At 40.0% G+C, this 13164-nt stretch overlaps 1 protein-coding gene across 1 annotated transcript; it reads left to right on the top strand.

The window, feature by feature from the left end:
• Positions 1 to 1440: 1440 nt before the first annotated feature.
• Positions 1441 to 4480, top strand: dazap2 (DAZ associated protein 2). Its single transcript, XM_041049244.1, has 4 exons — positions 1441 to 1594; positions 3084 to 3202; positions 3302 to 3550; positions 3670 to 4480. Exons 1-4 carry the CDS (start codon positions 1582 to 1584, stop codon positions 3796 to 3798), a joined length of 510 nt encoding a protein of 169 aa, XP_040905178.1. The 5' UTR covers positions 1441 to 1581; the 3' UTR covers positions 3799 to 4480.
• The last annotated feature ends 8684 nt before the right edge of the window (positions 4481 to 13164 follow it).

Raw genomic sequence — 13164 nt, 5'->3', positions numbered from 1 at the left:
AAGGGGACGTACCTAAATAAAAGCAGAGCAGTGCGAGCAGCCAATGAATCATTGACACAGAGAAATAATGGATGAAACGCTGTGCTGCAACACGAACACTTTCCCATTACTGCTCTTTGTCTGACTGACAATATGTTTGGACGCGGAATTACCTGTTTGCGTTTTTTGAATTTGCGCAAAATTACAGAAACAGCACAGAACGATTCCCCCAAAAGCAACTGCTCTTATTGTGTTTGCAAACGACGCTTTTATGTACTATGGAGAAGGCATCCTTTGCAATATTTTGTTTTTGTATATTGAAAGCTGAATAAAACAGCCCTATTCATGGATCCCTAAGGGCTGGACTTAACCTGACTGGCAGCGTAATAGTGTCATACCTATTGTGATTTTATGTGTGTTTTGTTAACTTGGATAAGAGGAAAAATGTTGTTCTGCGTGTATTTCTGATTGGATGTATATATATTTTGTTAGTACGCAGAACCTCAATTTAAAAAAAAAAAAAAATGGGAAAAATAACACTTTAAATCCTACTACTAGCTTTTGTTTTGTTTTTTGTCAAATAAAGAATTCTTTGTTTTGAATGAATCTGAAACCCTATATAATGAATGAATAAAATCACTTTCTGCATATGCTACAGTTCAGCTGCCTTCTTTGTTTGTATACAATCATGTGCATTTCAAAGGAATTAATCAATACTCAATTGCTGAGTTTAGTGATGGAGATAAATTACAGGCAGAGAATTTTGGGGACCATTTACCCCTCACATCTTTTTGTAAGGCAGTTCTTGGTCATACAAGGTGTTTTACACCACGGCAGACCATCCAAGCCTCCTGCAAACACAGAATTATATTGTTTGTCATCTCAGTTTTACTGTAAATGTAACGGAAGTTATTCCAGTTATTATAAAGTCTGTTGTTGTTTTCCTGTAGTTTTCTCACGATACAACAACAATGAACCTAGAAACAGGAAATACAATGCTGCGATGGTTTCAGTGGGTTACACCGTGGGCTACAACAGCGTATTCTGAAAAAATAAATAAGCCGAAATAGCTATTTATAGTTCATTTTTTATATGAGCCATTAGATGCGCTGAGAATAATCAGTGAATTACTCCGATACTTTGGGAATCTTAAAAACCTGATGATCCTCAGGCAAGTTCCGTCCTGTTCCAAATTCCTGTCCCGTTAGTCTAAAATTTCTGGCAGTTAGTTCTCCCGTAACTATGAGATAGCTTTCCGGTAGCTGTGAAATAGTAAATCGGATTAACGAGATACGGCCACCATTTTTTTTCTCTTTCCTTTTGTTAAAGAGTCACCAGCTCACCTCCGTACCCCCTTCAACTCCCCCCCGTGTTTTTTTTTTTTTAACTGTAGGGGGCGCGCGAGCAGGCGAAACACTGCGTGCGACCAACGAACCACGGACGGAGAACGACTGACGTCACCACTTCCACAACAACAAGAAGCTGAAAAACAAGGAAGTGGATGATCGCGAAGCAGCCGTAACCTGTTATAAGGCCGTGACTAGATACGCAGAATCTCCCTTTTAACCTGATATTCCTCAGCCTCCGGATCAGTCCACAGCAATGAACAACAAAGGTATTTCTCCAGACCTCGTTTTGGTGATTAGTCAGCTGCTCGCTATGCGACGCTGACGGTATAACAAGAGACGAAGAGCTGTCGTTATGGCCATCTGAAGGAGCGGACTTCACGTCTAGCTACGTACATGACAATAAACCGACGCTTTGTGGTTAACATGGAGCACATTCATGTTCAACTTGGGCATCTAGTTTATCATCAAATACTGAAGCGGTTAACAATTGACATCCAGATTTACTGTCACCTTATATTCTCATAGCATTACTGGACAAGTCATATTTTCTGCCAGCTAGCTTCACTAAATACAGGCGAATTTTAAAGGCAAAGATGAGACCGTTTCCTCTTGTTTTGTGCGACCCAAGCATTGGAATTTAAACCTGCATCATGTATTTTGTTGCTGCTTTGCTCATGTGTGTATTAATATGTTACTGTAAATATATATACGTTTTAATTGAACATATCATTTTATGTGAAATGAAAATTATTCTCCAACGATTTTGATAAGTGAATAATCGTTTTAAGTGTTTTTTTTAGAAAAAATCTCAGGTCTGAGCTCCTCAAATGTGCAAAAAAAATATCTAAATCCTAATTGTTAATTCCAACCATAAAAACTACTATTATTGTTAATTCAGGTTTATTCAGGAGCAGGGTGTAATAATAAAGAATAAAAGCATCAGATTTTAACCTGTAAAACATCTGAATACAACTCATATGACTAGTTGATTAATTGATTAGTTGAATTAATCGGCAGGTAATTTGATCGTTGTTTATGCCTTTTTTTTTTTTTTTTTTTTTGTTGGCAGAAATGGCAAAAATCCTCTGGTTCCAGTTTCTCAAATGTGAATAACTTATGTTTTCTTTGTTCTCTTTTCAGACAAAACAAGACTTTAAGGCATCACCATGGGTTCTGGCAACTTGCGATGGACACTTTTGCTGTTTACCGACCAAAAAATGAATCAAGAAAATAGTCGGTAAATGAAATGATAATGAAAAAGAAGTCTGTACTTAGTAACCACCCCTTTGGCAGATGTCACAGTTTGAAAATACTTACTGTAGCCAGATGTTGATGTAGGGGTGCAACTTATAATTATTTCCATTAGTAATTAATGTACCGATTATTTTCTTGATTCATTTTGTGGTCTATAAAATGTTAGCAAATAGCAAAGATGCCCATCACGAGTACCTAGAGGCCACGGTGATGCCTTTAAGTCTTGTTTTGTTCAATAAGAAGACAAAGAAAACCAGGAATGACATGAAAAACTTTGTATGCGCTAAATTCATCTGCTATCCATATTTAAATATGAAGATCTTTTCTGGTACTGATGAAAACATGATATTCTTTGCTGTATTTTGACAGTAAAACTCTGTTGTTTACTGCTGAAATGTCACAGCCCTTTGCCACAAAAATACCATCACTCACTCACTCTGGGATTTCTGTGTCAAGCCTAAAGGACAACTATTTGTGTTAAAGTAAAATGTTGTTTTGCAGGTTCATATCCACAGCAGTCTGTGTACCCTCAGCAGAGCTCTGCACCTGTATACCCTCCTGCTATGCAAATGTCTCCTCAGGCACCTCCTTACACAGACACACCACCTGCATATTCTGAGGTAACTATTACATTTACAAATCATACGATAGTACAATTAATACTCACAGCAAATGTCCTGAACAGCTGTAAACCTGTCTGTCCACCTCTGTGTCTGCAGATATACCAGCCCAGATATGTGCTTCCACCTCAGGTGCCTGGTCAGATGCCTCAGATGTCCTCTCCCTACCCTGGTGCTCAGGTGTTTATGCCAATGCAGCCCACTATGGCTGTTGGGCCAGTGAGCCAGAATGTCCCCATGGCTTACTATCCCATGGGAGCCATGTACCCGCCTGGTTCAACAGTGATGATGGAGGGCGGCTTTGATGCTGGTGCTCGCTTCACAGCAGGCAGCAGCGTTTCCATCCCAGTGAGTAACCACGTATTTCAGTGATTTAAAGGAGCCATATCGATCGCAGTGAGGATGTTGTCGAGATGCAGTGTTATCTCATCTTGTGTCTCTCGATGTTTGTTTCTCCCCTTCTCCAGCCCCCACCTCCTGGACATCCCCCCAATGCAGCTCAGCTGGCTGCCATGCAGGGTGCCAATGTTGTAATGTCACAGCGCAAGAGCAACTTCTTCCTGGGTGGATCCAGTGGAGGTTATACCATCTGGTAACAGCAACTTCTCAACTCCTCCATCATGCCTAAACGGTGTCCCCGTCCCAAATGATGCCCCAGTTCTACCCCCATCCCATATGCCACCCTCTTCAGGCTGCTTGGCCATGCCACAATACTGATATCACCTAACGGAATGTAATATTTTAGAGCCCTTGTGAAAGGTACAGTACTCCACTTGTGACCTAGAGATCAAATGATAAATGCCACTGCCTGGAGAGGATAAATGCAAATTTTTAATGTTGTAGAGTTCATGCCATAATTCTTCACTGGGTCTAACCTCTGTGGTCATTCCAGATTGGACCTCTTTCAGGCATTTTTTTGAAGAGATCTGGTCTCCTTTGATCAAATGGATCACAAATTACATTGAGATGTTCTTGTATACCTGTTAAGCTACGTAAATAAAATGTTGAAATATCAGACCCGCATTATTTAGTTTAGCCGCTTTATGGTGAAAGTGAAACGCAGTTACAAAGTTGCAGTTAAAGCGCAAAAAAAAAGGAAATCTCCACTTGTCTTTTTTGAAAACTTTTAGTGTAGTTAAATTAATAGATGTGTAATAGTTCCATGTAAATACCAGTTATGATGATGATGATGATGATCAAGAGAAATTACATGTCAACTATACAAAAAAAAAAAAATCTGCATCTTGGATGCTTTTAGTTAGACTTGTCTTGTCTTTTGCACAGTATCCAAAATACCACGGCAAATCTGTTGCAGTGAACTGCCTATCTGACAGATTGTTAAAGTTAAATCACTTGTAAATTAAATAAATTTAAATTAAAGCAAATAATTCAAGAAAAGATTCCACGCAATACCCAAAGTGAATTACTGTACCTTGTTGGGCAACTTGTAGATGAACATAGTCAAGTGCCAAAGAGCACTGGGGATAGCCCTAATTTAAAGCAAATTAACTTCAGTAAACTTAAAGGAAAGAAATTTAAAGTAAATCCAAATAGTAAGTCGAATGGGAAAGGGTGGTTGGTGTAACATTTTAGCTTTTTTTTTGTCTCCTGTTTCTGTTTCACAGTCGGATACCCAGAGTTTATACACTAAATGTTTATTGTACAGGTTTTAAGATTTACTCTCCACAGTTTCTCTCGCACAAAGTATAATTTGGTATCATCAGTCACATATTGACACCATATGAGAATGACACTTTTGTGAATGCTTTAGTTTGTAGTCAACATTTTCTAAGGTTGAGGAGACTTGATCGAATACTTCACTTTCATTTCTTCATTACTTTTCCACATTCGAGTGATTTAAACGAGTAGTTAGGCTAATAAATTTGTTAGTATAACCAATGAGCTGGTTGTACCAAAGGTTTGGTCTACAATGCACTTATGTTTGGTTGTGACTTGAAAATTTAAATGTCACAATTTAAAAGCAAACATATCGAGTAAGCAGTTGTGCGACTGTTGCGTACCTAGAACCTTCAGTCTGATGTGACTGCAACTGGTAGTTAATGTGTTAATGTCACTTTATGTGGGTCAGTTGCATCTTTAAGTTGTTGCATACTTTTGCACCTTTGCTATGTACAAATTTGATTAAATACTTTTTATCTGAGATGCACTGCTAAGCAAATCTGAGGTTGCAGACAAGGGGCTACTCTCTTTTTTTTTCTTAAATTCTGGTTTCATGTCTTTTTAAAGAAAGCTGTGAGATTTTTGAACATTTTTAGATTTTAAAATGCTTCTTCTTCATCAAGTCTATTCCATTTTAAAATAATGTTAAGACGTGTCATGTCATTCAGTAGATTGAAAGCAAACTTTTTTGCAAAGAGGCTATATCACTGTCAGCATAATTGTTCATTTCCAAGACATTTTTTGTGCTGCTAATTAAACCTCTTTAGAATATTTACATAATATGTCATCATGCAAACTTAAATAAGATATCTGAAACTAGCTAGGTCTGTATGGATACCATCAACTGATATTTGTAGATATTCTTCATTTTGGTGTCTGGTAGCGTCAATGTGTCACTGGGTATCCGACATACCGTATCAAGTTTTAACAGCTGTGGCCCCCAGGAAACAAAAGCTGTTGCTGTCAACCAACATTTAGCGATTTCAGTGTTATTGAAGTCAGAGCGACCGGCTGTCTGAAAACCGCTTCATTCATCTGATGAACCACCTCTGTGCAGCTCCATCCAAAGCTGCTGCTATACCACACGTGACCGACGTGTCACTCAAGTGTTTTTAAAATGGCTCGGTGTGCATTTAATCTCACTCACGCTGTTGTTTCATGCAACTCTGCTGGGGAAGAGGCCACAGCTATTAAAACTTATAAAAACAAATATGATTCAAACACGTTTTCCTTTTTTCTTTTCCATCTCTGCTCTGATTGTTTGTTAAGCAGCATAATGGTGGCTTTGTCCCAGCAATATGAAAGTACTGTAAACTACAGCTGACCAGTAGATGCTATGCCAACCACAGCCAGCAAATGGATCTCTCTTTGTTGAAGGATTATGGACATTTATAGTTCAGGGATTCTCTTGACAATATTTTGTAAAATAGATGTATGTACTAAAGTGATGTGATGGACTTTGGTACACATTCTATCTTTTAAGATTACTAAAGGAGATGAGTGTCACTACAGTTTGCTGAGACATGTCAAAGATGGAATACTTTGAAAAAAAGAACTTAGGTGCACTTAACTTTTTTATACTAAACTTAAAATTTAAAATGTAAGTTTAGAATAAAGGTTATTTTGGAAATTTGAACCGTTGCATGTTTTGTCATTTAAGTTTATTCACATGAACAATGTATTAGTACGGAGCAGGTATTGATTTTCAAGATTGTGATGCAAGACTATAGAAAATCTGGGATTTAGGTTATTGTATTGTTGTGGCCAGAATGCATCACGGGTCACTTATAATTTTTTTTTTCATCTTATTTGATTGTTTGAGTAGGTCCTGGCCTGGATATAAAAAAGGTATTGAGTCTAAAACATGGAACTGTACTTTTGGTTATATAAAAAAAAAAAAAAAAAGAAATTCCCCTACCTTCCACTGAGTTGCCAGTTTATTGCTTTCACTCATCCATACCTGTTGCTGTTCAATCCAGCCCATAATAAATCACACCTTTATGAAGCTTATGATATTCTGTTTTTGTTGAACAGAGCGGTTTGGATTCATATCTGTGATAAATCTGTGGTTTGTTGTCTTGTTTCAGAACACATTATACTGAAATATGTTTCTAATATTTTATCAGCACATGAGCTCTCAGACCCACAGTCAACAACAACTCAACATAAGCTTCATAAAAGTGGATTTTTGTGCTGGACTGTTACATGGGATTATACTGAATGTAACCAGGTGTGTCGAACAAACTCATTGTAATGTGCAGTGTGTCGTCTAAAACATCTGGATTCTTTACGTATTGATCATCAGCTCAGAGTCAGATTGTGGGCAGCAGTGCTGATGATTATGACACTATTTCAAAATACATTACACATCACTGCAAGCGGTCACTCTGCATAATGACACCCATCCAAAAACAAGTTTTATTGCCTTCCCATATTTATCTCAAACAGGGAAGTCACTGGAAACAATGCCTGGAAAGCAATTAAAAAATAAAAATAAAATAAGCCAGGCACAACAATATCAAATGCAATAAAGTTTGCCGTCCTTTACTAAGAGGAGGACATTGTTTTTGACTCATTTTAAAAGCAAATCAGTATAAAAGTAATTCCTCAATAGCATCAGAACATTTTGAACAGAACAAACATTCGTTTGGGGAAAAATACAGTATGTCTGATGCTAAAGAGAAAAACAGCTGATAAATATTGTAATACACAAGCTAATCTTTCATTTCAATAGCTGCTGAATATTTACTGATCATCACTGTAGATGTTTTAAAATCCCACCACCTGTTTCATGGCTAGCTCTGCTAATCTGCACACACCTGTTGTCGGTCACCTGCTCCACGTGTATTCACTGTTATAGTAACAATGTCATCTTTGGTTTGTCTTCTGCACCTGTGCATTTTTCTTTTTTTAAAGAGCTAAATCTTCAAACAAGATATTCCTCTAACCAGCAGCGGCCTTCCCTCAAAACACAGATACAGAAAAAAAGAACAAAAACAGTCTTATTTCTTCTCAGGCCTCAACAGACACTGTTTCTTTCACAAGCCCCTCTCAGTAGCTGCACATCATCCACCATGTTCATATGAAGTACTCCTTCTTGTCACTCACGGCCTGGTTTGTGTTCTCCTCATCGAAGTCCTCTCCTGGCGCAAGCTCCCCTGTCGTCCTGTAGTCTCCTTTATTGTGGCAGAGATACCGGTAAAGCAGGAAGCCCAAAACAGCAACCGTCACCAGGATGACAACAATAACCACTGGAAAAAAAGAGGCAAAATTAGAATAAAATTTAAAAAAAAAACTGACTTTACAGTGTAACATAAGAAAAAATAGTTCAGGATAAACTGAGCAGCTACCTGCAATAACTGCCGAATCAAAACTTGTGGGGGCTGCTGTTGTTACCACTGAGAAAAGAAAAGACAACAAGCAGATTAGTTTTTAAACCACTGGTGGCAGGTAACGGAGAAGGCCGAAAGGTCAAGAGAATCTCTTCCTTCTGAGAGGAAGTAAACTGTGCCATATCTGACAGACTGCTTCGAATGCCAGTGATAGAAAACATGAAACCCAAAAGTGTAGGAGTTACCCTGAATCATGGTGGTGTCTGCTTGTGTGGGAAGTGATGTTGACGGCCCAACAGTTGATGCTGAAGGCCCAGTAGTTGATGCTGAAAAAACAAACACACACACACACACACACACACACACACACACACAAGCAATTTATGTGTTGGTAAAGCAGCACAAACTATAAGGTTGTGATGTCAGAATACTTATTAGCGACAGTATTCACAGCCGAGTCGGTTTCATTCATAACAGATCTTGAAAACACAGCGTACTTTCTGTCACAGCTGCCGCTGTATATGGGGAGCCTGTTGTTAAAGGCACCATATCTGAACCTGGGAGATAAAAAGGCATGTTAAAAATGTCACAGGGCTCTATCTTCAGCGCACAATCTGCTGAGGAGCTGCATAGCTGCTTGCTGGGGGAGGAAATATTAAGTATTGTGACACAGTAATCTGATTATTAAGGGCTGGAAATGAAACAAAGCTGTCAACCTCTTATTTATTTCCAAATCCTCCGTGATGCAATGATTTAATCAGAGAACGCACCAGTGGTAGAAGAAGGTGCTGAGACCTTTTATTTGAGTGAAAGTAACAGCACCACAACACACAAACAAGTAAGTCTGCAAGTTCTACATTTTACTAAAACAAAAGTACACAAGTATCATCAACATCAGGGCGGCAAGGATCCAGTAATTAGCCAACTGACAGAAAATTAATCAGCAATTAAGAGGTCTGTCCAGTGGACAGCCTGTAGGAGACCTATTTGGGACAAATGACCTGAGCACGGTCTTTAACAGTCCAGGAATCTGCCCCACCCCATGGCCTGCCCAACTCGCTGCTGCTCCCCCGCTGCCCCACTGACCTGAGCACAGCTACCCCTGCCCCTTCCTGCTGAGTCCAGCTTCTGCTGTGCAGTGCCTCGCTCCCCCAAACACACCAAGCTGTCTTAAACCTTTCCTGTTCATCCTCTCACACCTCTTACAGACTTTAGCTGTAACTCAACAAACTGTCACCTGCAGAAGTTCTCCAACGACTCTGCTGTAGTTGGCTACGTCACTGACGGACCTGATGAGGAGCACAGGAGACTAATCCGGCACTTTGTGGGCTGGTGTCAGTGGAACTGCCTCCAGATAAACAGTGGAACAACCAAAGAGCTGATGACAGATTTCCACAGGACAAAAACACCACACCCACACCAGTGAACATACAGGGTATGGACAATGAGATTGTAAAATCACACAAATACCTGGGTGTGTGATCAAACAATAAGGTGTCATTATGGAGAGCAGCAGCATCTCAACACCAGACAGGAAGAGACTAAATAAACTGTTGAAGAGGGCAGGCTCAGTTCCTGGGATGCCCCCCTGGATACAGTGGAGGTGTTAGGAGAGAGACGCTGACAGCACTGGGCAGCTCCTTTAGCAACTGGCTGCTCCACCCACGGTGTTCAAACGGGTGATAACGCAGGGCTTTTTTTCTTGCTGCTGTCCGACTGTACAACCAGCACTGTTCCCAGCAGCCCACCGGGCGCTCCACACACACACACACACACACACACCAACCGACAGTGTTACGTGCAATATTTCTCTATAACACACACAGCTTTTTTGCACCATTGCTCGACCTCTGTGCAACACTACACTTTATGTAAACAGTGTGCAATATTATTCTGTGTAAACAGAGTGCTACTGTACGCCTCATGTAAATATCCTAATTATGTAAATATTTCTTTCTCTCTTAGCAACATTTGATACCTGCCCTCATCTATATCCTGCTTCTGCTGTAACAAAGCAATTTCCCCCTGTAGCACTAACAAAGTTCATCTTACCTTACACCCCGGTGCTGGAATAATAATACTTTGCCAAAGGTTTCCATTATAAATACTGTGAATCAATTTGATTAAAAAAAACAACAACAACAACAAACAAACAGCTGTATTAGATATATATTCACATGCACCTGCTATCCGTGGTTGCTTTTTAAAAGTATTAAAACTACAAAGAAATAAATGAAACATTGGACAAACTGCCCCCCTTCAAGACTGAAGGCAGAATATAACCCTAACCCGTTGATGAATTGAACCTCGGGCATTTGGGGCCCAGCTGTTGATCCAGTTTTGGAAACCAAGTAAGCTGCACACTATTGCAGCACCACACAAAAAAAGCCATTTATAAATGTACTAATAAGTCAACATTAATAGTACTGATTAAATGTGCACTTACTGTTCATGGTTGCTTTTTAACTCAACGCCGACCTGTAAGAAACAAACAAAATTGTGCAAACATTTTAGTCACAGATTGCAGCTCCTGGACTTACTGCCTTCTGAGACAAAACGACTCTATAAACTATTGATTAATCGAGACAATAATCGGCAGATTAATCGGCAATGAAACTAAGTTGAACGCCCTTAGTTTCAGATCTAACTTTTTCTAACCATGTTATTTTCACATGGTAAAAAGCCGGTTCACACTTTGCCTGCTCCATTGTTACCGACATACTTTAATTCCCAGCTGACTTTCTTTGTCGTCTTCTGAGTAAACCAGTCACTCCGACCTTTAAAAAAAAAATCCCCTTCACCCTGATGTTCTCTGTAACTGAGCTTCCTTCACCAAATGACCCCGAGACAAACAAGGACGTGCGAGCAGCATTTTCAGGTGATCTCCCCACGATTCTCCAGCCCCGATCAAACAATCAGACATTGTTCATCACAGCTGTTTTTTTTTTTTTTTTTTTGCGAGCTTACCTGGGCGCAGCGGAGCGTCTTTACAAACCGAGGAAACCCCACTTTTTTCCGCGACTTGACTGTTTGAGGTGGAGAAAACTAACGCACACTGCTCACTTAAGTTTGAAATCTAAACTCCGTGTGACTCCGTTCAGGCGTCTAAAACTGTGTCTGTGAAATACAGTAAGTAGTAATACTTTTTTTTTTTCAGCCCCCCTCCCGCACTCGTGAGTCAAGCTGCACACGCTCTCGATTTCCGACCCCTCCCTTTCCTCCCCCGGCTCCGCGTCGAAGATCGTCTACAAACGAGATGGTTCACTGCTGAGTTAAAAATGTGGAACAGAGTGGAGCTGCTTGTTTTCCATGGGCGGATTAACCTGTTAAGCCCCCCCGCCCCCTACCTTGGGCCCCCCCCCCCACCTCAGGAGTGCTGGCCAAAACTAAACAAACGAATCTTTTCTACTGGCGCATTTGCCAGTTCAATACAGGAAGCAGCCAAATGCTAAAAACTCCAAAGTCTGATGACGACAAAGCTTTCGCCCTCTTACTCAGCTTTAATATGTTATCAAACTAACTGCCAGCCATGTAAATTAAGGCATTACAACCTTGCAGCAAATGTTTGTTTGCTGTAAAAAAGAAAAAAAAAAATACACATGTAGCATTAAAAGTCTTGTAATACTTAATCATTTTGGTTCTACTAGACTTTGTGGGAAAAATATCTTGACAAGCACTTTTTTAAATGTCCATGCTGTATTAAAATTAAACTGAATAACAAAGGGGTACTCCAGTGATTTAGCACTGTGCTTAGGCATGTAAATTTCCATGAGGTAACCCGCTCACATCTTTCAGTGACTGGACTCTGTTTGGCCTTTGGCCATTGTTCCGCTTGTTACAAGCTCTGGGAAGCCTGATTAAATGGAGAGCAGGCAGCATTTAACGTGGCATGTTTATTAGTTTATGAATGTTCGACAGCGCCGTTGGTACATGTAGTATTTTGTTTACCTGCCACACAAAGCCTTTGATGCAGGTTGGCACGAGCAGCATGTGCCAAATAAAAATGTGGAGTTTACCAACTGGTTTTGGTTTTCATCTTCAGTTCAATAACTTCTTTCGTGAACTGAGCTGACCAAATGATTTTTGTTGTTTTGTTGATGTTCGTAGCTGTTTGTCACCTGTCTTGTCGGCAGGCAATAGACTTGATGGAGAGGGAACCTGATCTCATCTTTGTCAAGGAGGAGTCATATGATGATCATCCCATTGGCCAGCAGATTAGTTTCACAGATAACAAGAAAAGTAAGTTTGCTTTCAAAAAAACCAAAACAAATCATTGTAATCCTGATAGTTTCTGTGATTTAACTGCATTTATTCTCATTTAACAGCTGGAATTTCTGAGGAGGACAGCATGCTTCATAGATCTGTTGATGAACTGCAGCTTCACTAAGGGGACTTAAACAACTTCCCCATTGCGGCTGACACTCAAAGAGAACAATGCACACAGCCAACAATTATGGACAAGTTAATAGATGATGCAACAGTGAGTATTCTGGTTGACAACACAAATCCTCTTTACCCGGTGCTCTCATGCTCCTGTCTTGGGGTGGGCGATGCCCCCTGAGCAGGCCCAAGAGCCTGTGCGCTCTCATCTCAGTCAGGGTGCCGTCTATACATGCATATGCTGGTGGTGCATGCTGGGAGATGGGGACAGCGCCAATTTGCCAATTCCCCACACAGTCCACCCATTCTCTGCACTCTAACACAAATATGTTGGCTCTCAGTCTGACAGCTGTGTGACAGCTGATACAGAGTTCATGTGACAGAGGAATAATCATTTGAATGTTTTTGACAGTTAACAGATTTAAAAGAGTTTATGCAGACAGATTTGTGAAAGCTGAAACAATCTTGAATTCTGTCATTTAAAATGCCTGTAGTCTGGTGTTGACCTTTGTCCCAACTCGATGGGTTGTTGAGTTCACATTTGTAAGTTTGTTCTTACAAAGAATGAAG

This window comes from Toxotes jaculatrix, chromosome 2, assembly GCF_017976425.1.
Source record: "Toxotes jaculatrix isolate fToxJac2 chromosome 2, fToxJac2.pri, whole genome shotgun sequence".
Taxonomy (NCBI): Eukaryota; Metazoa; Chordata; class Actinopteri; family Toxotidae; genus Toxotes; species Toxotes jaculatrix.
This window is presented reverse-complemented; position numbering and strand designations above follow the sequence as displayed.